Source organism: Moschus berezovskii, chromosome 21 (genome assembly GCF_049115385.1).
Source record: "Moschus berezovskii isolate FMDL1 chromosome 21, NW_MosBer_1.0, whole genome shotgun sequence".
In the NCBI taxonomy this organism is placed as follows: domain Eukaryota; kingdom Metazoa; phylum Chordata; class Mammalia; order Artiodactyla; family Moschidae; genus Moschus; species Moschus berezovskii.
Window position 1 is genome coordinate 1,645,772 of NC_142480.1, and position 26,431 is coordinate 1,672,202.

Below are 26,431 nucleotides of genomic sequence, written 5' to 3' on the forward strand. Positions count from 1 at the left end.
CCCCCTAGAAAGTGCTGTTTCTTGTCGGCCCAGGCTCCACCCCCGGCTCCCTGAGAGACAAAGGGGCTGGGAGCAGGGACAGTGCAGGTAGGGGCTGGAGCCCCGGGCTTGCAGCAGGACCTCCTCCCCATCAGCGCCCTCTTGCCTATGGCTGGCCCCTCACTGTGGGGTTTGCGGATGAGAGGGGCCCCCCACAGCCTCCTCGCCCCACCTCGCCCCGGGACCCTTGGAGGACGGCGCACCAGATGGACTCAGGAGCCTCATGAACAAGGGACGCATCTTTTATTCACAAATAAGAGCTGCAGTGAGCTGTTATCTACACATTTGTACAAAGATTCGGACGACCCTAGAAAACCCACAACGGTCAGAAAAAAGAACCCGTTGTGATGGGAACATCCTGCTCCTGTTAGCAGGCTCAACCCGGTGTGCAAGGGCCTCCCAAGGACGCTTGCCCCCCGGAAAGAGCCTGGCCACGGTGCCACCTTCCATAGAAAACCATAAAAACATAGGTGATTTGTCTTCAAGTCCCCACTGCAAATCCCGCACTTGCAGGCAAAATGATACAAAAATACGAACCTAACGAAACCTTCACAAACCCTCATCCCCCAATTTCTGTGTGTGTGTTGGTCCGTTTTGTTTTTTTGCTTGTGGTTTTGGTAAGAATTCCTGCCGTGGAAGAAGGCGCCAGGTGCCTTCAGTTCAGCCCTTGGACGCTGCCCTCCTGGCAACATCAGGACAGGGCAGGTCCCGGGGAGTGAGAGTCAGCCACCCCCGCCCGGAAGACCTACCCGCTCCAGGCTCGACCCGAGATCAGCAGAGAGAACACACAGGGGTCTGCAGACCCATAAGGCCGGCTCTGTCGAGAGCAAACAGCTATGAAGGACAAGTAACCCTGAAGCTAAAGCAGAGCCTGGCGAGGCCAGGGCAGCTCTGCAGCACAGAATCGCTCAGCTGTACACAAGGCGTGGTCCGAGCCGACAGCCGGCCCAGCGGCCCCGGACGGCCACAGGCACCGCCCAGGGGCGCGCTGTATGCTGGTGTCTCGAGTCCTTAGCACCAAACGCAGAAAAGAGAGAAACCCAGTCCAAGAGTAAAAGGCACTTGCGTCACAGTCCTCCCGTGTCCTACACACTTGCTCCTCCGCCCGCGGGCTCGGCCGGCCCCTCCCGTCCCTCACTCTCCCTGGCCTCCAAGACCCCCCTGCCCAGCTCCGTCCCCCAAGGGACCCTTCACATCCTCATCCCTCCGACCACCAGCACATCCTGGCTCCATCCCATGTCCGGTCCTCGAGCCCCTGAGGCCCCGTCCCCTCCCCCGGGGGCCGTGGCCCAGCCTCAGACGTCCACCTCCTGGGGCCCCGGGGCGGCAGCGGGGGCGGCCGCGCTGATGTCAAAGCAGGTGACCATCATGACGTGGGCCTTGCACAGGTTCACGCACTGCTCCAGGGCGGCCGTGGCGCGCTCCAGGGCCACCAGGTACTCGGCCGACTCAGGCTCCAGCCCCGGGTCCACCTCGACTGCGGGGGGTGGGGGGGTGGCGACAGCGGACAGCCAGTCAGGCCGGGGTCCCCACAGGGCCGAGGAGACGCCCCTCCCCCTCCCAGCCTCCAGGTCTGCCCCCTGCCCCCCGGGCCCAGGGTGAAGTGGCCAGACCGGGTGCTGGGCGGGGCTGGGGGACTCACACTGCTCCAGCCAGCGGCCTGGCTCCAGCATCAGCCGGCCCTGGGTCTCGGCCAGCTCCCCACGCAACAGCTCCCGCTTGGCCTGCACCTCCTGTAGCCGCTGCAGCCTGCGCTCGGCCAGCCGCAGCCTGGCACTGACACACACTGGACCCTGGGCACGGGGGTGGGGGCGTGGGGGGCTCAGGCACGGATGACGGCCTGCTCCCCAGGGCTCTGGCACCCCAGCCTCGACCCGAGCCCCGCTCCATCCTCCAGGCCTGGACAGGCGCACGGTGGGGCCTCCAAGGTGGGCAGGGGTTAGGCCCTGCCCCTCTCTCACTGCCCCACTCCCCACCTCCGTGGAGCTCAGATCACGGGCCCCCAAGGCCGCCTGTGCCCGCCTGGGACCCAGGCCCAAGATGAGCGCTGTGGCTAGGGGAGGCCCCTCACCCAGCGCAACTCCAGGGCACAAGGGAGGTGGCCACAGGACCCCTCCACTGCCAGGGGCTCAGGCCCAGAGGGGCCGTTCCTACCTTCTCCAAGCTGTGGGAAGGCTGTGGACGAGAGGGGAAGGTGAGGTCGGCGGGCTGCAGGTCGCACTGAGAAGCCCCCTTGCCCTCCCAGCCACACCCCCGCTGCCCCACCTCTGCTGAGCCTTCCCCGGGGGGCAGACGGCGCCGCTGTAGGCGCTCCACGTCGTCAATCTCGTACACCTTGATCTCGAAGGGCTCCTTCAGCGTGCCAGCCAGGGGCGGGGGCAGGTCCACCCACTGCCCCGGGAGGTTGGGCTTGCGGCCCAGGGCGGCGGCATCGGGCAGGGGGGCCGGGATCAGCCGACGCCGCTGCAGACCTGGAACAGACAGCCAGGCGCTGGGCGTGCAGAGGCCAGACCCCCAGCCCCCCAGCCTGGCCGTGGCTCTGACGGGCAGAGCCCCCAGGGGCCCAATCCCGAAATGCTCAGCCTAGTGCTGGCCAGAAACCCTGACCAGCCCTGCCCCATGGAACAGACGGGACTCCAGACGCCCCCCAGCACCTCCCGCCTGGACAGCCACACCAGCCTCCCTGCACGGCATAGCCTCAAGGCCACAACCCTTGACCTCTGGCGGTCACCCTTGAACACCCTAACGGGCCGCACAGCCTCCTAATTCCCAGGCGTCTCTACTCCCACTGCCCCCGGACAGACCCGGAAGCCAGGCCCACACTGGCGCCTCCACGTCTCCCGGGACACCCCTCTCTACCACCCCTGCCAGCCTCTGGCTTTCCCACGCACCTTCGTTCAGAGCCTGCATGCCTCACTCACAACGCCCCAGAAAGCGTCCACCCCAAATCCCCCAGCCACCCTCAGCCTGCAAAACAGCCCACCCTAGCCAGGTCCACAGAGACGGGGGTCCAGGGGATGGATACAGGGCTTTCAGGCTACCAAATCCCCCATCCTCTCCCAGCCCCGCACACCTCAGCAGGGCGACCTCGGGGGGCCCATCCTCGCCAGCTCCAACAGGACGGGGAGCAGCATGGGGGCAGTACGGAGGGGCAGAGAAGGGCACACGTGGGCTGCGCTTACAAACCGCAGAGGGCGGGGCACGCCTATCCCCTCGGCCTGCGTCTGAACCCATCAAGGGTGTGGTGGCCCACGGACGGAAGGGCAGATAAAACCCAGGAGGGTCTGGGAACGCAGGAACCAAAATAGCAGACCCTCATCACCCTTCCCTCCCCAAAGGTGTCACTGTTAATGGAGCAGTATAGCCTGTCTCCTTCCTAGGCCGTAGGGAGAAGGTATCTGCCCTACCCTTCCCCACCCGGTATACACACCTCATCCAATCAGCAATCGACCCGCAAGACCCCCATCCCACTCCCTGTACCCTGGGTATAAAAGCAAACTAAGGACCCCTGTTCAACGTCGGTTCTCCCTTGAGCCCGCCCGCTGTTCTAACAGTGTCTCCCACTCTAATACTTTATTTCCCTCTTTTTCTGACATCTGAAAATTCTTCTCCAACCCATGCCCGGACCATGACAAGGGGGTGCCCGGTGGTAAAAGGGAGCCCGCGGCCGAGACGGACACCCACCTGTGGCCCTCTTCTTGGGGGACTTGAGGGTCCGGGAGCGGGCACCCGGGGAGGCAGCCCCGCTGTCGCTCATGGAGTCTGGGGCTGAGGAGGCGCTGCCCGTGGCCTCGCTGTCCCGCAGGACACTCTCGTAGCCGCTGCTGCCACCGCTGTGGTAGAAGAGCGCCGTGCGGCCCATGGCGGGCGGCAGCTCCCCGCTCAGCACGCTGCTGTTGTCACTGCCGTGGCCGCTGCTGTAGCGCTGCGGCCGCCGGGGCGCTGTCACCTTGCTGTACGGCGAGGGCAGCGCCGGGCCGGCGGGCAGCCGCTCCTCCGACACGTTCACACCACTGTCATTGCCGCTGTCTGAGTCGGCTGAGCCCCAGGAGGGGCCTCCGCGGCTGTGGGCACCCCCGGCCGCCAGCTCGTGCACGCGGCTGTGGGTGGCCCGGAGCGCCTGCTTGGTGCCCATGATGGTGCCCCGGCTGGCCTTGGCCCCGACGCCCGGCGCTGCCCGCGGGGCTGGCCTAGGGCCCATCATGGGGCCACAAGGGGCCCTCCCTGCCGTGGGGGCCAGTGGCTTCGCCGAAGAGCCCAGGGCCCGGGGCCCGCCGGCAGCTAAGCTACGGCCCTTGTTCCCGCTGCTGGGGGCCTTGGGGGCCCCCGCACCCTTTGCGGGGCTACTCCTACAGGCAGGTGCGGGCCCGGGCATGGGGCTGGTGGGTGGCACACCCAGCCGGGGCACAGTGCGGGCCAGCCGGCCAGGGGCTTCCCTGGCCTTGCTGTTGCCATGTGCCAGGCCCTCGCAGCGCTCCAGAGACCCGTGGGTGGCAGGTCGGCACGCTGCCTCTGCCTTGCCAGGCCGGGACTTCAGGCTGGATGTGGCCCTTGGGATGGAGTGGTCAGCCCGGCCACCAGGCCTGGCCTCCCCGTCCCCTCGGAGGAAGGCAGCAGCTCCGGGCCAAGCCGGGCTCCCGGCCTGCGGAGAGGACGGCCCCGGGCCATTCTTGTGCTCCAGGCTGGACTTGCGCACGGGGGGCGCTGGGGGCGCCACACCTCCAGGCCTCGCACAGAAACCCCCCTTGGGAGCCGCACTCTTCTTGCTGGCAGGGGTGGCCTTGGGGCTGCCCAGGCAGGCCGCTGCCTCCGCCTGGGCATCCCCAAAGGAGGCGGAGGGAGTGCTCACCCCCAGCGTGGTGGCCCCCCTCCGCAGGGGTGGGATCGGGGCCACGACTTCCGGCCTGTGGGCCGCCTGGCCCACCTCACAGCCATCCACCACCCTGCGAGCACAAGCCAGCGTCGGGGCTGGGCTGGGGGCCCTGCCGGCTGAAGCCAGGGGTGGCGGGCCACAGTCGTCGGCCCGGAGCAGCCAAGGGTCCTCAAAGAGGCCTCCTGGGCCAGGCGGGCCCGCAGCCAAGTGGGGGCAGCCCACGCGACCGGTCGCAGAGGTAGTCCTCGGTGTGCGGGGCAGGCTGGAGTGGAGGGTCTGGGGGGGAGCCAGCCCCCGGGGAGACACAGCAGACGGCTCCCGGCCATATCGACTGGGGGCTGCCACAACCTCCTCCGCGGGACGAGGACCCCGGGCGGGCCCGGGACTGTCCAGTCTGCCACGCTCTGAGCGCTGAAGGCCACTGTCCTCCGGGGACCCGCCATCTAGGACGGAGGAACCCAACGAGGGGGGCCCTGCCAGCACCTCAGAGCCAACGGGGTCCGGGGGGCCCGCTGGCGTGGGGCCGAGACCATCAGCCGTGCACACGCTGACCGCGCTGAGCCAGGAGCTGCCGGAAGAGCTCTGGCTGCCGCCCGCCCAGGCCGCCCCGGCCAGGGACCCGCCGGGGGGCGCTGAGGTGCAGGACGAGCTCTGGCTGCCGCCCGCCCAGGCCGCCCCGGCCAGGGACCCGCCGGGGGGCGCTGAGGTGCAGGACGAGCTCTGGCTGCCGCCCGCCCAGGCCGCCCCGGCCAGGGACCCGCCGGGGGGCGCTGAGGTGCAGGACGAGCTCTGGCTGCCGCCCGCCCAGGCCGCCCCGGCCAGGGACCCGCCGGGGGGCGCTGAGGTGCAGGACGAGCTCTGGCTGCCGCCCGGCAGGGACCCGCCGGGGGGCGCTGAGGTGTAGGCGTCAAACTCGTCATTGATGCTGCTGATGATGCTCACCGGCCTCGAGCCGGAGGCCAGCGCCTGCAGGGAGCAGTCACTGCCGAAGCTGGCCAGGCTGGAGGGGCGCCCGGGGCCGGCGAGCCCCCCCAGGGACAGCTCCTCCACCAGCGTGAACACCAGCTCGTCCTCCCCATTCAGCTCCACAGGCTGCTGCAGGGTCACTGTGGTGGTCAGTAGGCCCTGCTCCAGCCGGCGGCCGCGTGCGGGCGGGCAGGGGCGCTCAGCCTGCCCGCTCCTACCCACGGGGGGCGTCCGTAATACACTTACACTGTCGCCCCCACCAGGCTCCTCGGAGGCCCTGCCAGCTTCCGGCCGCCAAGGCGGGGGTGGGGCCGGGTTGGGCAGCAGCCTCCCGCCTCCGCCCGCCGTGGCCTTATCTGGCAGCATGGGCAGCTCAGGCCTGGTACTGCCCTCCTCTCTCTGGTCAGCGCTGGCCTTGGGGGGCTCCAGGACACCTCGCTGGGTGTCTGGGCTGGGGCTGCCGTGAGGTGTGCTGGCGGCCAGCGGAGCGCCCACGGGCGTCCTGGAGGCCGCAGCCTCAGGCGGTGAGGGTTTCCTGCCCGCGCGGGCCAGGACGGCCTGGGCCCCAGGGGGGCCCTCCGTGCCGGGAATGCAGCCCAGCCGCTCCTGCAGCTCCGCGAAGGTGCTGCAGCGGAAGTGGTCGGCCTCCCGCGGGCCTGGGGCAGGGCGGGCGCGGCTCAGGGCGGGGATAATGGGCACGAAGTCGGGCGGGCCCTCGCTGTCCGTGAGCTCGCGGTCCGACAGCGCCGTGCCGCCGGGGCCCACATAAATGACCGTGTCGCAGGACTGCTCGCTGCTGGAGGAGTAGTCGGGGTCGCCAGGCGAGCTGGCGGCCAGGCGGTCGGGGTCCGGGGCCACGGCACGTGGATGGAAGGGTCGCAGGTGCGGGGGGCGGCGGGCACGGCCTTCCTCACACGAGCTGTCCCCACCAGAGGAGCTGGACGCATACTGGGGACAAAGCAGGGCCCCCCTGAGCGGCATCCCACCTGCCCCTCTCCCCCAGCCACACGCGCCACACTCGAGGGACGGAAGTGACGGCGCGGCCACCAGACTCGTCCCTGCCCCCAGCAAGGTCTCAGGTCCCCAACACAACCGGACCTTCTCAGCAACATCCCAGAAAGCAGTAAACCAAGTAACAGGGAGGTGAGGATACGGCCTCGGCACACAGAGCATCAACTGCAAACCCAGGATTCAGAGCCAGGGCCCGGGCCCCAGGGCACCCCAACCCCATCCTCCGGACCCAGGGAGGGCCCCAGGGCATGCCCTGCAGGACCAGGCCGGGGAGGGTACAGGCCACGGGGGTCCAGCAGGCTGCCCCGGCCACTCGCCTCCCCGAGGCTGGGTGGACAGAGCCCAGGCCACCGCAGCCCCCAACGCGAGCCACTGTGGTTCTCCTGGGGCGATCGTGGGCTTGGACCCGGCCTCCTCCAGGGCAGGAGGGGCACGAGCACCACCGCCATGCAGGCAGGGGCCCAGGAGGCAAAACCAACCTTGACCTTCTTCCTGCGCAGGCGGTGGACACGGGCAGCCAGCTGCACGGTGCTGAGCGTCTCGGCGTGGCGGGCCGGTGCATCGGACACGTGGGCAATCATGGTGGTGCGGCAGTTTGCGGTGGCCAGGGTCTCCTGCAGCAGTGCGGTGAGCCTGTGCTCCCTGGGGCCCAGGGGGACAAGGCTCAGAGGCTGAGGGCCTGGGAGGGGTGCTCGGGGACCACTGGGCGTGGGGGCTGCTATAGGGCTGGAGGGAGGGAGGAGGGCCTCTAGCTGGACCAGGGCCGTGCCTAGGGCCCCCGGGTCGAGTCTGACACCCACCTCTGTCCCCCGGGCAGCAGGACTCCCTGCTAGCCCTTGGGTAGCAAAGCCAGTCACACAATGAGGAAGAAAGCACAGAGGGGTCAGGGACCACGGACACACTGGACATGGCTGATGTGGGCTGGGCCAGTTCCCCAGGCCCACCCAGGAGCCCACTCTTACCTGTAGGGCACGTGCTTGGCTCCGCTGACCAGCGCCAAGATGACGCTGCCCAAGGCCGACAAGGACAGGGATGGGGGGCCCCCAGGGGCCTCTTCACAGCTGCCCAGGTCAATGAGGTGCAGGCGGCTGCGGCCTCCAGACACTGAAACCACAGGGCGGGCAGTGAAGGCTCAGCCCCAGGGCCCCCAGACCCAGGTCGCCCAGGACTGTCCGGGCCGGAGGGCGCCCGACCCCACGACGCAGGCGCGCGACCACCTACTTCCGCCTCGGCCGCACTTCTCCACGCGGTACTGGTACAGGTGCAGCGTGAAAAGCACGTGGGCGCCTCCCCCGGCGGCCTCGCGGGCGGCCAGCGCCGCGTCCAGGTAGAAGGCCGCCTTCTCGGCCGTGGGTGCCCGCAGCTCATTCTGGTTCTGGAGCTGAGGACGGACAGATGGACCGACAGGGGGATTGGCACCCTAGTGATTCGGGGCGGAGCCGTCCCCTCGGCGCCCCCATAACCAGCCCGCAGCCCCGCCTCCGCCCCCAGCCCGCGGCCCCGCCCCCAGCCCGCGGCCCCGCCTCCGCCCCAGCCCGCGGCCCCGCCTCCCAGCCCGCGGCCCCGCCTCTGCCCCAGTCTGCGGCCCCGCCCCCAGCCCGCGGCCCCGCCTCCGCCCCAGCCCGCGGCCCCGCCTCCCAGCCCACGGCCCCGCCTCCGCCCCAGCCCGCGGCCCCGCCTCCGCCCCAGCCCGCGGCCCCGCCTCCGCCCCAGCCCGCGGCCCCGCCCCCAGCTGGCGGCCCCGCCTCCGCCCCAGCCCGCGGCCCCGCCCCCCGCCCGCGGCCCCGCCTCCGCCCCAGCCCGCGGCCCCGCCCCCCGGGGCGGTCAGCGTACCTGCGCCCCGCACGCCAGGTCCTCCCGCAGGTACACACCCGGGGACTGGGTGTCCTGCAGGCTGCCAGAGGCCACCCCGGCCAGCAGGTCCCGCAGGCTCTGGCCCCGGCCACACACCTCCACGGCCGAGACGCGGACGGAGAAGCGGGCGCCTGTCCTCTCCCTGCGCTCGTCCATGAGCCTGAAGAGCCAAGAGATGGCGCAGGGCACGACGCCCAGGCTCTGCGGCGAGCTGTCCCTCCCTATCATGGTGTAGGACTTGCCTGCGGGCCGGCGGATGGGCCCTCAGAGCCAGCCGGGCCGACAGCTGCATCCCCGCTGCCCGTTCTCATCCCCTCCACGGGCGCCTGATGTCCAGGCCTGTCATCTGGGCTTCCTCTCCCACTGTCCGTAGGGGACAGGCCCAGCCCCGGCCCCCCCAGAAATGGCCTCCAGAGACTGCAGAGAGAGTGGTCAGGGGCACTTACCAAGGCTTGCGTGGCCGAAGGAGAAAATGCAGCCGTCAGCCCCACCCACCACCGACTGGAGCACTTCGGCCACGGTCCCCGAGCAGACCTCGGCCTGCGGGAGGGGCAGAGTCAGGCCACCACCCCGCCTCCTGCCTCTCCCGTCTCATCACACTCGGACAGTGAGTCCACCAGGTGGCCAGGAGGACACCACGACCAAGGACACAGAGATCTGCACGTGGACACACAGCACACACGGACCAGACCCAGACACACGCACACTCGCAGCACGAGTTGACAGGCACACAACACACACGGACCAGACACAGAAGTCACACTGCCACTGTGGCCACACTGGGCACACACCACACCACACCACACACGTGATCACAGAGGACACACAACACACCACACGTGTGATCACAGAGGACACACAACACACCACACGTGTGATCATGATGGGCTCACACCACACCGCATGCGTGATCACGGCAGCCACACACCACAGCACACATGTGATCACAGCGGGCACACACCACACTGCACATGTGACCACGGCATGCACAGGACACACAGAGGAGCATCCCGGGGAAAACAAGTTCTGCATGGAAAGCTCGGAGGGCAGGCTCTGGAAACTGGGCCTGAGAAGCAGCCCAGGAGCTGATGAACACACACGAGGGCGGGGAGGCCAGCGGGGAAGGTCTGCCCAGCCGCACCCAGCCCCCTGCACCTGGGCCTCCTCTCATCATCTCCTGCCCACCCTGCACGAGAAGGGGTGCAGGTCTGACCATCTCCCATCGTCCTGCACTGCCAACCCACCCCGCCGGAGGCCGCCCAGCCACCTCACCTGCTCCGAGTCCTGGGGGAAGACCGCGTCAAAGGCGAACATCTTGGGGACGGCAGCTGTGGGGGCACGTCGGGGGCCCGTGCTGCCTGGGGGCCCAGCGGCCGGGTCATAGAGGGTCACCTGCTTCTTGCGAGGATCCACCTTGAGGAAGCTCGTGGACTCGGCCGAGCGCTGAGCCCCCTGCGCAGGCCAGATCCGCAGCATGACCTTCACCTGGGGAGGCGGGCGGAGTGGGCCTCTGAGCAGCGCTAATTACAGGGCAGGGGCAGCCTCGCGCGAGTCGGGACAGCAGACCCAGCCAGCATGGGGTCCCCACCGCAGGAATGCGGCATCCGCGCCCCAGCCCCAGGCGGGAGCACGTCCCACATGAGGTCAGCGAGGCAGGGAGGCAGGGAGGCCTGGCAGGAGGAGCACACCAGCACAGATGGGGGAGCCTGCAAAGGGGGGCACAAGGCAGACAGAGGAAGCAGACCCCACCTGCCCCAGTGGGCAGAGAGAGAAGATGAGAACCGGACCCAGAGGGCACCCCCGCAACTCGGGGGTCCTCACACCCTCTCGCTGGCCCCGATGCAAAGCCAGGACCTGTAAGCCCCAAGACCTGGGCCTTTGAGAGCACAGTCGCCTGCATGGGCTCCCCACCAGCTCTGCCAGTTCCCCGGCCTCAGCAGCCATTACAGCGACCCCCGCTCCAGGCCCGCGCAGGCTTGAGAAGGGAGGAGGCCCACAGAGAGGTCAACCATCCTGCCTGCATCACACAGCCTGTGAGCGGGTCCCCTGAAACCCCGAACCCCAAAGTCAAGGCTGGAGAGAGAAGGGGAGAGGGGGGAGTGGAAGCAGGACCCGGGCCCTCCCACAGGCCCCCCCCCCCGTCAGAGCCCCAGGAGTGCTCCCGAGGGCATGTCCTCCCCAACCGCCTGCCCCTGTGCCACAGGTGGACAGGGGCTGCCCCTGAGCAAGGCCCTCCCCACACCCCCGACTCCCGAGCTCGGGCAGGCTCTGCACACAGCCCGGCACAGCCCCCAAGGAGAGCCAGCGGAGCACTGAGGCGGGGCAGACAGGACGGCCCCTCCCCAGCCCCAGTCTGGTCCAGCCTCACCTCCTCCAGGGGGCCCTTCCAGCCAGCTCCCAGCCCCAGGCCAGAGGCCTTCAGGGCCCCAAGCACACCCTCCCCGGCCCACGGCCCAGGGCGGGCAGCGAGAGTAGGGAATGAAGGAGGGACAAGCTCTGCAGCGGGACAGGCCGAGGCCCACACCGCCCGCGGGAGAACGGGCTCCGGTACTTCTGACCCCAGAGCCGCCGGAGGCAAGACTCGCACCCAGGACCAGGCAGGACCCAGAGGCAAGCCTGTCAGCGCGAGGAGCAGGGAGGAAGAGGGCAGGTGGATCCAGGAGGAGACGGGGATTCTGAGCTCGGAGATCAGGGGAGATGGTGGGGAGACCGAGGCCGGGGTGACAGGCTGGGACGGTGGACAGAGCGGGACAGGCTCGGCTGAGCTCAGGGGCCAGCAGGCCGCCCGGCAGCCTCCGCCACTGTGTGTCCCCCAAACCCAAAAACAGATGCAAAGCTCGCCCATGGTGCCCGTCTGCCTTCACGCCCAGCCCCCGGAGCTGGACCCCCAGCCCCAAGGCCCCCAAGCGAACAGAAGCCTGGGGGTGGGGGGGCAGAAACTTAAGATGCAAGAGCCCAGAGTAAGCTGCACTGCAGACACCCCCAAACCTGCACGGAGAACACAGACCCCGGGTCGAGAGGGGCTCAGAGCTGCCGGGCAAGCCACCCCAGGTGAGCCCCCCCACCCCCCAGGAGAGAGCACTAGACCCCGGCTTCCGCAGGAGGACACAGGCCTCCGCTGAAACCTCCGATTTCTCCACCACAGTGCAAATCAAATTACCAGGCTCATCTCAGAGCCAGTATTTTTCACGGATTTAATTGTAAGTGACAGATACATAACGCCGGCAAAATTGGTTTACCGTGGGTAGTTCACGCGAGGCGCCACAGACGCCCCTTCGGCATGTGGCAAATTGACATGCAAACCGCTCCGCTAAGGAGAGGCAGTCCTGGGGGAGACGCGGGGAGAAATACTCCTCTACTGAGCTCCTCCAACCCAGGCTCCATTAGGCGAGAATCGATTCTTTTATTCCCCGACGACATGAACAAAACTATTTCATTTCCAAACACCTCTGCCAAGCAGATGAAAATGTGCATGTCCCAGTAATTTTTGGCAATTTTTTTTTCAGTGTGAACTCCAGGCCACTTCAGGAGCCAAATGGGTTTTGCAGATTGGAGCGTATTCCTGGCGGGGAAAAGCCCGACTGGGCTGCCCTGCTGCGGTCCCCACCCCCATGCCAGCTCCACGGCCAGGTCCTCGTCTGTGAGGGCCTTTCATTACCAGGGGAAATGACAGGGTCTCCCCGCCAGACAAGCACATCTCCCCCTAAATGTTCAGCTATTGCAAAGCGCCCGCTGAGTAGCTGCCAGGTAGGGAAAAAATGCATTTTGCATAAAAAAGGGCTTCCACTCCTAAGAGGGGGCCCCGGGCGTGGGGGGAGGGAGCGTCTTCTGTAATTCCACACGATGATGAATTATCTTAAGTGGCCCGTTCATGTCAAGAATCGAGCGTAATCTACCTGCTTTTCTCTGACAATATTAAATGCCTTTCAGGAGGCATTTCTGACTATGTGATATTCGTGCAAATAACATCATCCAGGGAGGCAGGGAGGGGGCCCCGGTGGGGGAGGGGAGTGGGGAGAGGGCTAGGACTGTGGCCACGGACTTCCTGCCTCCGGTCGTGGGGGTCTGCTAGAGAGCAGGGGGGTGCCACTGCCCTGGAATACTTGGGGTGGGGGGGCGCCTGGTCACCCTGGGGGAGGGGGAGGCCTGTGCATCCCAAGTAACATAGGGCAGCAGCAAGAAAGCCAGGTCTGTGCCATGAGGTTCCTCAACCCTCTAGCTGCCCGGCCCCACCAGGATGGGCCCAGGGCCCAGGGTCCAGCAACAGGCCCAGGTCAGAGCCAGGTCCAGAGTGTTTAGAGCCCCTCCCCTACAGCCAGTTCCCTCTCCAGACCCAGAGCAGAAGCCCCTTGGGGCGCGACTGATGCAGCAGGATGGACTGAGCCCAGGGGTGTGCGTCCAGGGGGTGTGGCCTCTGGGTGCTGCAGAGGCCGGGCCCAGGGTCTGGGTGGGAGGCGCAGAGGGGGCCAAAGGTGTCCATCCTCAGGGTCGGGGTCCTGCCCCCCCCCTGCGGCCCTCTGCAGCCCAGGCTCCCGCCCACGATGGCACAGAGCCCCCCGCGCCAAGGTGCTCACTCAGCCTGACCCGGGCCTGGGGGCAGTCACAAGCAGCCCAGGCGGGGCCCGGACAGAAACCGTCTCAGCAGAAGGGACAGGAGCTGAGAGCTGGCCGGCTCTGACTGGCAGGGCCCTTCATGCTGCAGGCCTGGCCCCCCGAACCCAGGAGCGTTCCCACTCAGCTGAGCACCCCGCCCTCCCCGTTACCTTGTCAGGATGCTGCGGGGCTTTGCCCGGACTCTGCTGAGCCGAGAGGCCCCAGCCGTGCCCCCGCCCTGCCTGAGAGACGCAGAGAGGGGCGCTGGGGTTCCTGGAATCAGACCCCAGCCCTGAGTCCCAGGAAGCCCTGGTCGCCCAACTCTACTCTGGGAGTGGCTGGTTGGGACCCCCACCCATTTCCCATATCGCGCCCCGCCCCCAGTCCCCCAGGCTCCCTGCCGCCGTCTGGAGCGTCCAGGCGGCCTGGGCCTCGGTCAGCCCATCTGGACACGGACCCCCCTGGTCCAGCCCCGGAGAAGGCAGCAGGGTCTCTCACCGCCTGCTCCCCAACCCCGCACGTGCCCAGACACACCAGACTCGTCCCACCCCAGGGTCGCCGCCGACTTGGGGTGGGGCCTACCTTTCCAACACTGCTGGGGTTGTCCTTGGCCTTGGAGGTGGCCCTGAGCAGGCAAGGGGGTGCGGGTGGCGGCCACAGCTGCAGGACCCCGCTGAAGTCCGTGGGGTAGGTGGAGGCCTGGCGCGGGGCGGGCGGCGGCGGTGGGGGAGGTTTCTTGCGCTTGGAGGCCAGGCTGAGCTTCTGGGCGGCCCTGGGGGAACAAGGGGGCAGGGCACTCGGCGGCGCTGTCCTGATGCCCCGCCCTGCAAGCAGCTGCTTGGCCCGCACTTCATTTCCCACCAGCCACACAGAGGCCCCCTGGGCTGCAGGCAGCCTCGTCCAGCCCCTGGCGGCTCGGCCGGTTCAGGCCAGGCGACCGGGCCCGGGAAGACACGGGACCCCGGCCCCTCCCCGCACCCTGCACTGAGGACATCCTTTCTTTTCCACCGTCCTCCCCCAACTCAGCCGCTGGGCTCCGTCTCTCACAGGTCGTGTGACCCGCGCGTGGTGACTGAGCGACTCCGTGCCTCAGTTTCCCCACCTCTAACGTGGGAGGACGTGACCCCCCAGGGGCCCTCGCAAGCGGCCCTGATGCTCTAATCATTCAAGGTGACACCAGGTGACAGAGGAAGCACATATGCTGGGCCTGAGTCCAGAGGGCCCCGGCCTCCATCAGCCACCCCCCACCTCCCGTTGAAAGGGACGGGAGGCCAGGGCACGTCCAGGTTCACGGCTAAAGAACCCGCCCAGCCCGGCTCGCCGGCCTGCTCCTGCCGCACGCACCCTCCTCGTCCCAAAGCCCGGGCCCTGGTCCCCCGCCCCCCCCACCCCCCGTCCGCCTCCAAAGCTCCCGACAGGAGGCCCTGCACCGCGGGCAGCGCGGCCCCTCAGCCTGCCTCCCACTCGGCGGAGTTACCAGCGTTTTGCTTAACTCCTCTCATCTTTAATAGGAGTTGTCTTTTAAGAGACCCCAGGGATGGCTTTCCTCCTAGCGCTGTGTCATCCAGGAAAATAAAAGTAATCTACGGTGCGTGGCGGCTCCTTAATAGCGCAGTGGGGCGGCCGGTGCGTGCGAGGCGGGGAGGGCCCAGGGCGTGTGAGTGGGCCAGCATCCTCAGGCAGGGAGGGCCGCGGCTTCTCCAGCCACGAGCAGACGTAGCCCCCCGGTTTCCACCTGAGCCCGTGTGTCCTAAACCTCAAGCCTCCTGGACAGAGGGGTCCCGCATCCCCTTCCCGCCGCCCTCACCCCACACACACATCACTCCCGGGGCAGGATGGAGGCTGAGAGTGTCTGTAGGTGCAGGGTGAGAGGCCGAGGACTCAGAAGGCAGCACGGGGCTGCACGGAGCCGCAGCACGACCGTCCGGGGAGGCGGCTGAACTGGGCCAGGGTGGGGCCAGGCAGGGGGCCTATCCAGCTCAGCTCTCGGGGCTCCTCCCTCCCCGCCCCCTCGCCAGTCCAGCGTGCTGCCCTGGACCCCAGCCACCCTGAGTGAGGCCACAGCTCCCCACCCGCCGCCCCGACGGGAAGATGTGACCGCCCGACCCAGAGGCTTGCAGTGCAGCAGGCAGCCCTGCCCCAGGCCCTGCCTGGGGACACCCAGGGCAGGTGGGCTGGCCCCCAGCCTGCCTGGGCAGGGGAGCGGGACACAGATGTGCACCCCTGGGATCGGCTCACCTCCACGTGGGCACCAGGGCCCTGCGGCCTGGACATCAGGGAAGGGCATCACAAGGACTTCCCAGAACCAGCCTGCCCGGGGGCTCCGGCCAGGCCCTCAGGGTGACCAGATAGGTTGGCAGACAGCCACGGCTAAGGCGAGTCCCCCACTCCACCACAGCTAGTTCCCTGCTCCTCCTGGAACTAGCCGGGCACCCCCCCCGCAAGCCGGGGGGGACATCCAGAACCCACACCCCAAGGTTCGAGGGCTTGTAGAGACCAGGAGGACGGGTGAGGCGCTGGGGGAGGCCGGACACCATCCGGCTGTGGAGCCCACGAGTAGAGGGCAGGGCTCGGCCTGCCGGGGCACCTGCCCCCTCCATAACCCTCTCGGGAGCCTGGGTTCCGGCACGGGCCTCATTCAGCCCCACCCTGACACCTCTAGGGCTCCGGCAGCGCCCCGGGAGGTGTCCTTCCCCACCAGAAATGCCCAGGTCTCGCCACTGGACAGACCCTGGGCCCTTGGCTGTCTGCGGCCCCGCCAGTCCCGGGAGGCTGGAACGTCGCTGGCCGGCGTCTCTGCCCCGTGGTCCGACCGAACTCGGGTGCTCCTTCCTCCCTGCCTGCCCTGGGTCAGCCCCCGTGGGGCGGGGAGCCAGGAGGCTGTGTCCCAGCCTGCCGGCCCTCCAGGTCTCTGCTCCTACAGGCTCAGCTCACCAGGGGTGACTCAGAGCGCCCCGGGACAGCATGCTCCCCTTTGATGAAATCCAGGCCCCTTCACACCCGGGACAAGCCCGTCAGCAGCTGGGGACTGCGTCTCAGCTCACACGGCCTGGGGTGGGTGGGGGGCGTTTCTGCAGGGGTCGGCCCGCTGGGGTCGCAGACCTGGTTTCTGAGCAGTGGGGATGGGGGAGGAGACCCCACACTCAGGACTACAAACACCCACTGCTCTGCTGGGGAGCGGTGGGCAGCAGGGGTTCAAGGTGGGACCCACGGGGGCTGTGTGGGTAGCTCCACGTGGCCCGGTTGTGAAGGAAAGACTTCCTGTACCCACAGTTCTCACCCTCAGAGGACACCTCCCCCAGGAAGCCTGCCCTGATGCCCCCACACTTGGCTTCCCTGAACCCTGCGCCTCCTGCTACACAGGAACCCCTCTCAGCCCTGAGCTTACATGGCTGTGCCCCACCCCAAGGGGGCTCTGCAGGGCAGGTGTTGGCCCAGGCCTAGGAGCCAGGGGAAGCTGAGGATGGGGCCATGTGGGCAGGAGTGAGAGAATGGCTGAGGCAGGCAGGGAGGGACCCAGCCCTCCAAGCATCGCCCTGAGCCTCCAGCCCTCTCACCAAATCCCAGAGCCCTTTCCGAGGTTTGCAGGCTCTGCTACCTGATTCACATATACAGAAAGGAAAATATCTGCCTTTTTACAGAGAAAAATTGCCTCTTCCAAACAAGAAGGTAATTTCACAGGCAGCTGGCCTTGACAGTGAGGCCTTCACTCACCCTGAGGAGACACAGGGTCTGTTTGGATGTGAGTGGAGGCCAGTTACCAGCTTCCAACCTGGGCCGCCAGGAAGCTGGAGGACCGGGCCATGCCCCACATGCCTGGCCTGCTTCCACCCCCGGGAGGGGCCCATCAGGGTCCAACGGTGCAGGGCAGCTAAGGGGGCACTGGACCCCCGAGGCCGAGGCCCACGGCCCCAGCAGTCCTGACCCTTGCTGTGCCTGCCTGCATTTTCCTGTCACCTAGGGCCTTCATCCCGAGGCTCCCAGGCTCCTCACCAGCCCTGCGGTTGAGGGACACCTCTCCACGGAGCCCCGCTGGCCAGGGGCCTCCGGGCAGCACCCATCCCACCCTGGGCCCCTGCCGGCTGCCAACCTGATGCCCCATGGCCTGGCCATCTGGGCAGACACAGAGGAGGGGTGCCCCTGAGGCTGCAGTGGAGTGGGTAGGGGGTGCCTGGGAGCGCCGCCCAGAGGGAGCCCACCACTGTCCCTGCCGAGGGGGCTCACAGCCATCCTTCCCACGCCATTGAGCTTCAGGGGTCCAGGGGGTGACCCCACCATATCCCACCTCTAGCTTCAGGGGTCTGTCAGGGGACCCCCCGCATCCCACCCCAGAAAAGCCCAGAGGAGGGTGTGGGGGAGGGGACACTGCAGAGACAGGAAGGATGTTACACAGCATTAAAGGAACTCTGAAGGGGAGTCAAGGTCACCAGAGCCCCCAGAGAAACGTAATTATGGAGGCGGTCTGTGCAGGGCCCTGGGGGTGTGGGGGCTGGCACGCGGAGCCCTTGGTCACCACTGCAGCTGCCGTGCCCAAGCCGTGACCTAACTGCCCACTGGGCCCAGCAGGGCATGCAGGGTGCCAGGACTCATCCGCGCCCTGTGTCCCACAGGCCTCGTCCCCAAGCCGCCCCCAGAATCACCCTCCTCTGTGGCTCACCACGGCAGGTAAGGGGCTCTCAGGAAGACCCAGGAAAGCCCGAGGCTAGTGTGCTGGCCCCTGGGGGTGCTCAGGGACCCCTGAGCCCACCCTATTCTGCCTCCACTGGGCAGACACCAGCCTCCTACTCAACTCTCAAAGCCCACCTCTGTGCCCTCAACACCGTGGGCGACACTGCTTGGCCCCTTCAAAGACTGCACGCTGCCACTCTGCCCCCAACTAACTGGAAACTTCCAAGGGGCAGGGTACGGGTTGGGGGTCAGCTTTGTCCCCTGGGGGCCCAGCGACGGGGCACAGAATGTGCCCTCAACTTGTTCCTGAGGCCCCTCCTGCCTGGGGGTCCAGGAGTTCCTCAACTCTGGGGGGCTCCGGACAAGTGCCTCCTTGACACAGAACAAAGAAGGGCACGTAACGCTGAGACCACCCCTCTCAGGCCAACGGTGAAGAATCCACAGTCCCAAGGAGCAGAGGGTCTCGGGACCAAATCAGGCGAAGCCCAGGGCAGTGTTCCCCACTGCGACACCCACCCCTGGATGGGCCCACGACCCTCAGGAAGCCGCTGTGAGCAGGGGTGTCCCACAGGGTGGCAGTAAGGACAGCCGGCAGTGCCCCCAACCCCAGCCCCATGCTTGTTTCCATGGTAACTTCCCAAGGTCAGCGGAGGCAGCCTCGCTCGCTGGAGACAAAAGGAGAGTCCCATCCCACAGGCCCTGGGTCACTAAGGAGCCAGGGCAGCCCCAGACCCCCAGGACGGGCCTTCCTCCCCAGGGGCCCTCAGGCTGGCAATCCTCCAGCAAGCACAGCCTGGCAGGGTGTGGCTGCTGCCCCAAAGGCCGGGGCAGAGACCACCGGGGCCGGGGCCCCCCAGGCGTCCAGATCGGCCCTCTGTCCCCTCCACTGGGCTCCTGGGCCCGCGAGGCAGGCCCTACCCACCCCACAGCAGAAGGCCCAGCCCGGCACCTGGTACCCACCTGGGGCTATGGGCCCGCACGTGTGCCCACCGGCCCAACGCCCCTGCCGCACCCCGGGCACCCGCCCCTCACTTCCCAATCAGGCCCACAGCCCCAGGCTGCGCTGATAAGACGCTGGCTCCTGCAAGACAGGGACGAGCTTATTATCACACCCGCAGGGGCTGCTGACGGGACAGTGACCTGCAGGGCCAGCCATCACGACTCATCTCCACCATCAGACCCGGGAACCCCAACCGCAGGGGGCGCTGGGCACCCAAGGGCACCAGCAGGGAGGCGACATGCCAGGGGCCCTCGGGTGACAGGAGCCCCCAGGACACCTTCCCCAGCTCACGCCAACCGCCCCGGTGGCCCAGGGACACTCCCTCGGGCCCATTTCGCCCTGTGCCCCCAGCTGCAGGGCCAGCTGCCCTGAGGCCTGCCTGCCCCTGCCTCCCGTCCACGCCACCCGCCCCCTGCTGCCGGCACCGGCCCAGGACCGCCTGGGGATGTCCGCCGGCCACAGCTGAGGCCCTCCTGCTGTCAGCTCACGACGCCTCCCAGGAAGCTCCACCTGATAAACGAGGAAACCAAGGCACAGGGCGCCAGAGACCAGACACGACCTGCCCGAGGCCACCCAGCTGGGAGGGGCAGGGACTGCGTGGAGCCCGCCCTTGGCTACACCCCACGCCGGGTGAGAGGCCTCCGGACGTGTGGTCAACACAGTGCCCGGGAGGCCCCGAGAAGCCCCCTCTGCTCGGCTGGATGGCAGGCAGGCCACAGCCCTCCCCGGAGAGGCCCGCAGGCTGCCAGGCCCAGAGCCCGAGGGCCCCTGACAGGCCACCCCCGGGCCAGGCCCAGGCGCCCGTACCTGAGGAAGAAGGAGGCTGCAGCTGACGGGCCCGCGGAGCCCCCCGAGGCAGGCGTGACCAGGCCCCACGTCTTCGACGAGCCATCGGAGCGCACGGGAGGGGGCCCGTCCCGGACGGTGTCCGCCACTGCCACGGCGGCCACCGCTGCTTCAGCCTGGAGGGAAGGAGGAGCCGGCGTGAGGCTCAGGCGCCCGCCCCTCGCCGAGGAGCCAGGAGAGCAGACCCCCGGCCCCCAGAGACCAGCATGCTCCTTGGAACCCACGCACACGGGACCGTCAGCTCAGGGCCCCATGGAGGAGAAGTGGGCACAGCTGCCCCCCGCCCGGAGGCCTGACTCCCCCCCACTTCAAGCTCCAGAATCGCAGGGACTACGTGGTCAGGCAGATGGACAGGGACCCTCCATCACCCCCAGGTCGGCCGGCTGGGGGCACCCAGAGGCACGCTTAGAAAAGAAACCACAATAAATATTTGTCAGGGGCACTAATTGCCCCGTGTATGATAATGTATGATCTTCCATCATCTGAAATACTACTCTGGCATTTCCAACTAATTAGCTAAAATAAATTCCAGAAAGGGAGACAGCCTCGTAACACAGCACAAATGTAATTAACCACTCCCCAGGACGGCACTGGCCAACTGGAGATCTGGCCACCAGGCCTCGGAGGGTGGGTGGACATGGCCCCCTGCCAGAGGAGGGAAGCGGCCTGCCTCAGCCCGGCTACTCCAGGCCCAGCCCTTCCCCAAGGGCCCCAGCCTCTAGGGCTCCCCAGGCACCAAGGTCAGGTCCCTGGGGCTCCTGGCTACACTTGGCCTGGAGCGCGGTCACAACCATCGTCTGAAGCGTCCTCTCTTCTCAGCCTGGCAGAGGACAGGGGTCTGTCCGGTGACTCCACGGGTAAGGAGGCCAGGTAGCAGCCACTCTACCTGTCCAGCGTCCTCAGGGTCTCCCAAGTGACACAGCCACAGGTCAAGGTGACACTTCAGCAGAATAATCCCCCACGGGCCTCAGGAGGAATGTCCCAGCAGGAAGTCTGGCTACCTCCCCACAGGACACCCCTCACCATGGTGGAGAGTCTCACCACCACCTCCAGCCCACGGTCCTCACCAGCTCCCAGCACCTCCCCTGCTGCTGCTGCTGCTGCTAAGTCACTTCAGTCGTGTCCGACTCTGTATGACGCCATAGATGGAAGCCCACCAGGCTCCCCCGTCCCTGGGATTCTCCAGGCAAGAACACTGGAGTGGGCTGCCATTTCCTTCTCCAATGTGTGAAAGTGAAAAGTGAAAGTGAAGTCACTCAGTCGTGTCCGACCCTTAGTGACCCCACGGACTGCAGCCTACCAGGCTCCTCCATCCATTGGATTTTCTAGGCAAGAGTACTGGAGTGGCTTGCCGTTGCCTTCTCTGAACACCTCCCCTAGGACACAGCAAAACCACGTCTGCAAAGGAAGTTCAAAGGGAGCCCCAGAGCTTGGGCTAGAAGGAAGCCCAATACCCCACCCTCACCCCCACAGCACCAGCAGCTCCCCCAAGGCTGCGAGGACAAGTCCCAATCCGGAATGGCGTGGGCCGCCACCAGGCCCTGTGTTGGCGCACCACGCCCTGCCACCTGCCCTGCATCTGCCTAGAGGGCAGGAACTCCTATGCATCCCTCAGAACCCAACACAGCCAGCACTCTCCTTCTCGAGGCCACTCCCTGTGCCTGCCCTGGACTCCCACAGCCCTGAGACCTCCCCCTGCTTCTCCTGGTCTACCCAGGGCTGCCCACTCACAGAGAAACCGGGCCACGCTTAGCTGCTCAGCACTGCGTTCCCCTAGCACCCCCAGCTGGTACAAGCACCTGGTGCCTGCCGGGAATCAGAAGGCCCAGAGGGAGCCTCTGCGTCTGCCTGGCCTCCTCCATGTTCCTGGTGCCCTGCCCAGCACACAGCAGCTGTTCCATAAACCTGCCCTCCAGGAGGCCCAGAGGGAGCCTCTGCGTCTGCCTGGCCTCCTCCATGTTCCTGGTGCCCTGCCCAGCACACAGCAGCTGTTCCATACACCTGCCCTCCAGGAGCGCACAGCCTGGCACGAGACACACAGGGCCCACAGCCAGGAGGTGAGCCCCGTGCCCCAGGGGGAGGAGGCTGCAGGCACAGAGGGGCACCCGCTCCTGGGGAACATTCCTGAGGAGGGGTCAGCCGGGCCCAGGCCTGGGCCACTGGGCACTGTTTCTCCTCCTGCAAGCGGTGCTGGGGCTCAAGGCAAATGAGTGACACGGGGCAACCGAGGCGCCAGCGGCCCAGGCATAGCCTGGCTCCCCTGCAGCCCCCCAGGGCTCCATGTAGTGCGTCCTGGCCTCAAATGTCAGTCCCTTCTGTCACCTAACAGACATGCTCCCTGTGACAGCTCTAAACTCCTCTGTCGAGCAGACCAGAGGAGAACCGGACTAATGTTAAAAGCTGCGGCATCCCCAGGGCCTGGGCCGAGTCTGGTCGGAGGCCCCCTGCAAGCAGCACAGAGTGGGGGCTCCCGAGGCTCACCCCCCACAGCACCCTGCTACCCGCTGCTCCAAGCAGCCCGAGGTGTGCGCTCCACCCAGCAGCCCAGGCCCGCCCAGCCACGCTGCCCCGCAGGACCACCTGGATGGCGGCCACAGCCCCCGAGGGCCCCCTCCACTCACCCCCGTGGGGCCCAAGCCAGCCCACCACCCACGCCTGCATCTGTGCCTCCAGCCGGAACGCCCGGCCCCACGGGCAACAGTGCAGGCCACGCGGCATGCCTGCGGCCGGCTGGGCCCCACACTGACCTGTCAGGGGTCCCGCACACGCCGCGGCTCAGCCGGCCGGTGAGCTGCCGACACCCGGCTCCGGCCACCGGGAAGCCGCTGCCAGTTCCTGCCGGAAGCAGAGCCCGGACGCGCCAAAAGAAGCCAGGGTGGGGGGGGGCAGGGGAGGGCAGCGGGAAGGGCGGAGGGGGAGACCACACACACACACACACACGGGGACAGATGACAGGGGGCCAGGGTGGGCGGGCGGCCGAAAAGAAAGCGTGATGGAAGCGCCAGGGCAGCAACGAAAGAAAAGCATGAAGAGAGGAACGCGTGAGGGGGCCCGCCGTCTCGGGAGGCCCCCACGGAGGCCCCCGTCTCTGCAGGGTGCCCGCCACCGGGCGCTGGGGTTCCACCGAGCACCGTTTGGGAAACACCAAGTTAACCCACTCCTCAGGAGCCCTCTGGGCCTGAACTCCACATCGGTGAGATCGGGGCCCAGGAAAGACAGCGTTCTCCAGCTCCCTCAGGGGCTATTTTGTGCCGAAAGGTGGAGAGGGCAGAGGAAGGGGCGGCCAAGGGGCACAGAGCTGCACCTGGCCCTACAGGGGGCACGGGGCCTGCGCCGGGCACTGGGGCCCCCCTCAGAGCCCTGCCTGGTCGCCCCGGGGCCCCAGGCTCGGACTGTCCCTCCCCCATGTCGCAGAAGCAGCCTCACGTGGAAGTGCAGGGGCATCTAGTCCAACCTCTACTCCTCGGGCGGGTAAACTGAGGCTCAGAGGGGGCACCCGTGACAGTCGGGCAGGTCAGAGGGACAGAGCTCCCCCTACCCCACACTGTCCCCACCACGTCTCCAAGGACGGGTGGGCACCCACAAGGGACCCGGCCAGGATTCATGGGAAGTGGAGGCGGCAAGCCGGCTGGCACAGGGGCAGTAGGTGCAAGGTCCCCAAGCCAGTGCCAGCCTGCCTCCACGGACAGAAGGAAATCCTCACCCACCAAAACGACCTCACCGCCCACTCAGAGCAGCAGCTCCTCCAGGAAGCCCTCCACCCTCCCTGTAGCGCCTGCACCGCTCTCGTCCCCGGGACCCTGGGTGGGGCCTGACCCACATCTCCGGGAAGACTCCCGGCCCAGACGGAAGTTACTCAGCCGCACCCTCAGCGGCCCCAGGCTACCTCCAGCCGACTTTGGGGTCAGGAGGCCGAAGCCACAGCCTCCAGGCTGCGAAGGGGCCGCAAGTGTCCTGTAAGCACCCGACAGGCCCCTGCGCTCCTCGGGGAGGCCCCATGGCTCACAGCTGTGTCCCCGTGCGGCCGGCCGGGGCAGAGCACTTGGGGGCACCCACAGGGACCTCCAGCCCCCAGGGCAGCAAAGCGGCTGGAAAGCGACAGCCCAACTGTCCCCCTGGGCGGCCCCCCCCACCGGGAATCATCACAGGACACTTTCCAGGAGGTGGATGACCCGGCAGGGCTGAGTTCTGCGCTGCAGACGGGGGCGTGGGCCGCAGTCTGGATCACAGCGTGGCTGGCCAACACGGGGCCCTCTAGACAGCCACATGCGCAGAAGGACCCCCAGCAGTCCACGGGGCAGGCACCCAGAACACGCCAGACCCTCACTGCCCACCAGGCCGGCCCAGACCCACATCCTCTTGGAGACAGTCACGCCCAGGATGGGGGGTGGGGGGTTGCGGCTGATGGGCCGTGGCCGGGATTCATAGCACGTCCCTCCAGAAGTATTTAACTCTACAGCCTAACACGTGGTGTTTTAACACTCCGGGGCCACCTCTAATGGTCAATGCCCGGGTTCAGGGGAAATTACCTCATCTCAGTCCTGAAGTTCTATTTATGGTTCTAATAATCTCTCTATTGATCACCAGGACTGTTGTCTAATTATAAATCCATTCCCACCCCCACCCCCCAAACGCAATCAATGTGCACATAAAACCCAGACTGAGCCTTAAACACTCACGTTTTGTGATGTGCAGGCCGCCAGGAGGGCTGCCCAGCAAGAGCCCAGTGACCCCCCCCCGCCCCCCCCAGGCACAGAGAGGCAAACAGACCACCAACGAGGCTGTGCCAGCTGGCCCTCTCCCACCGCCAGCTCACCCCCGCCTCTGCCTCCTGGGGGGTCTCTCTCTACCTACAAGATTGCGCTCAGCTCCCTCCCCAAGTAAGGAGGCCCCTGGCTGCTCTCACACACCTCTGGCAGGGCCCACCATCTCTGACACTTACCCCCACGCCCAGCCCAATACCACCTCCTCCAGGAAGCCACCCAGCTCTCTGGAGCTCTCACAGCACATTCCTCCCGGGCAGCCCAGCTCTCAGCCAGGAGGCACCACAGAACTGCACAGCAGAGGCTGCCTCCCTCTCCCTGGTCTCACCCCGGGACTCAGCGAATGGAGGAGTCAGACACAGCGGGGCCACATCCAGGGTGGAAGCCCCCTGTGCCCCCAGCTACCAAGGGCCAGGGAGGGCCCCAGGACAGGGCAGCCTCAGACAGACGCCCCAGCAGCGAGTGCCCGGGGGCCTGCTCCCTGCTTGGGCAGGATCTCGTCAAAGGCAACAGTGAAGGCGGCACCATCCAGCCAGCACAGCTCAGCGCCCTCAGAGGGGCCAGCCAGCCCAGAGGTGGGGCCGGCCGGGGTCTGCCCTGTAGTGGGGGTTGTGTGGGACTTGGTCCCAAGAGCTGGGGGCCCTTTCCGGGGCCTCCACCCCCTCACAGTCCCTCGTGGGACACAGGGACCCCAGGAGGTATCTGCCTGATGCTGTTTCAGAGACACCCACTGGTGAGACAGTACAGCCCGCTCTGGGGCGACTGGGAGGTTTCCACGGCCACTTCCGATCTGATCTCCTGTTCCCGGGGCTCCATGGGGCGGGGCAGAGACACAGCCGCAAACACCCGTGTGGGCCTGGCCAGACCACCTCAGCTCTGTCTCCGGATGAGGCCTCCAGGCCTCCACACGGACTCTGCCCTCCGCTGGGAGGGCTCCTCCTACTTTGCTTCACGAGGGTCGGCTGGGCCCTGGGTCTCAGCCCCCCGCTGAGCAGCTGGTGCAGCTGAGGTACCCCCAACCCCATCATGTACTGGGGGCCCCTCTGGGGAAAGACCCTCCTGGCCCTCAGCTGGCCCCGTGTACCACCAAATCCAAACCACCCCCCGCATCCCAGGACACTCCCGATCTACAACCCATCCTCTGCAGCCCCCCCGTCCCGGTACCCCTCCTCCTAGATGGGAAACCGGGGGTCACGGAGACACTGGGGAGAAACTCCCACCAGCACAGCCCTGTGACCCACGGGGGTCAGGACCCAGCTCCGCCCTCCAGAGCTGGGGTCTCCGCAGACCTTGGGGGCCCCCCCGAGCGCACGCGGTCCCCCTGGTGCCCAGAGCTGGTTCCACGAGGCCATTCCACGGCTGTGGGTGACAACCGGGCGGCCCCAGGAGGGAAGCCCTGGAGGGCGGGGGCCAGGGGAGCGTCCCAGAGTCAGAGGACGCCAGGGAGAAACAGGAGACCAGGCCCCGGGTTGGCCCCCCGACACCCCCAGTTCTGGCACCTGTCCACGGGGCAGGAGTGTCCCCAGGGCCGCCTGTGCTCCAAGCGGCAGAGGCATGGACAGGGCGGGGCTAGCCTGACCTCCTCCCAGGAGCCTGCAGGCCCTTCCGCCAACCCCCGGTGCCACAGGGGGTCTCAGAGTGACCAGACCACCTCAACCGTGTGCTGCATGGGGCAGGAGCAAGGCTCCAGGGGACGGGAGAGGGCCCTGCCCGCCGTGACCTCACCCGCACACCAGACAGGGCCGCGGGAAGGTCTGGGGCCTCCCCCAACATGCACAGTCACCCTGCCCTCGTAGAAACCACACCGGGGGGCCCCCA

The 26,431-nt window shown here is 67.3% G+C and overlaps 1 protein-coding gene across 1 annotated transcript in view; it reads right to left on the reverse strand.

The window, feature by feature from the left end:
• Positions 1-273: 273 nt before the first annotated feature.
• Positions 274-26,431, reverse strand: part of KIF26A (kinesin family member 26A) — a 38,684-nt gene continuing 12,526 nt past the window's right edge. Inside the window, exons 4-16 of the mRNA XM_055418644.2 lie at positions 19,812-19,966; positions 13,919-14,108; positions 10,016-10,228; positions 9,190-9,283; positions 8,723-8,985; positions 8,111-8,270; positions 7,852-7,993; positions 7,369-7,531; positions 3,724-6,826; positions 2,305-2,510; positions 2,194-2,214; positions 1,682-1,832; positions 274-1,516 (exon numbers count right to left, since the gene is read on the reverse strand). Coding sequence (XP_055274619.2) covers positions 1,335-1,516; positions 1,682-1,832; positions 2,194-2,214; positions 2,305-2,510; positions 3,724-6,826; positions 7,369-7,531; positions 7,852-7,993; positions 8,111-8,270; positions 8,723-8,985; positions 9,190-9,283; positions 10,016-10,228; positions 13,919-14,108; positions 19,812-19,966 — 5,043 coding nt within the window. The 3' untranslated portion in view covers positions 274-1,334. The remainder of the gene's footprint in view (positions 1,517-1,681; positions 1,833-2,193; positions 2,215-2,304; positions 2,511-3,723; positions 6,827-7,368; positions 7,532-7,851; positions 7,994-8,110; positions 8,271-8,722; positions 8,986-9,189; positions 9,284-10,015; positions 10,229-13,918; positions 14,109-19,811; positions 19,967-26,431) is intronic.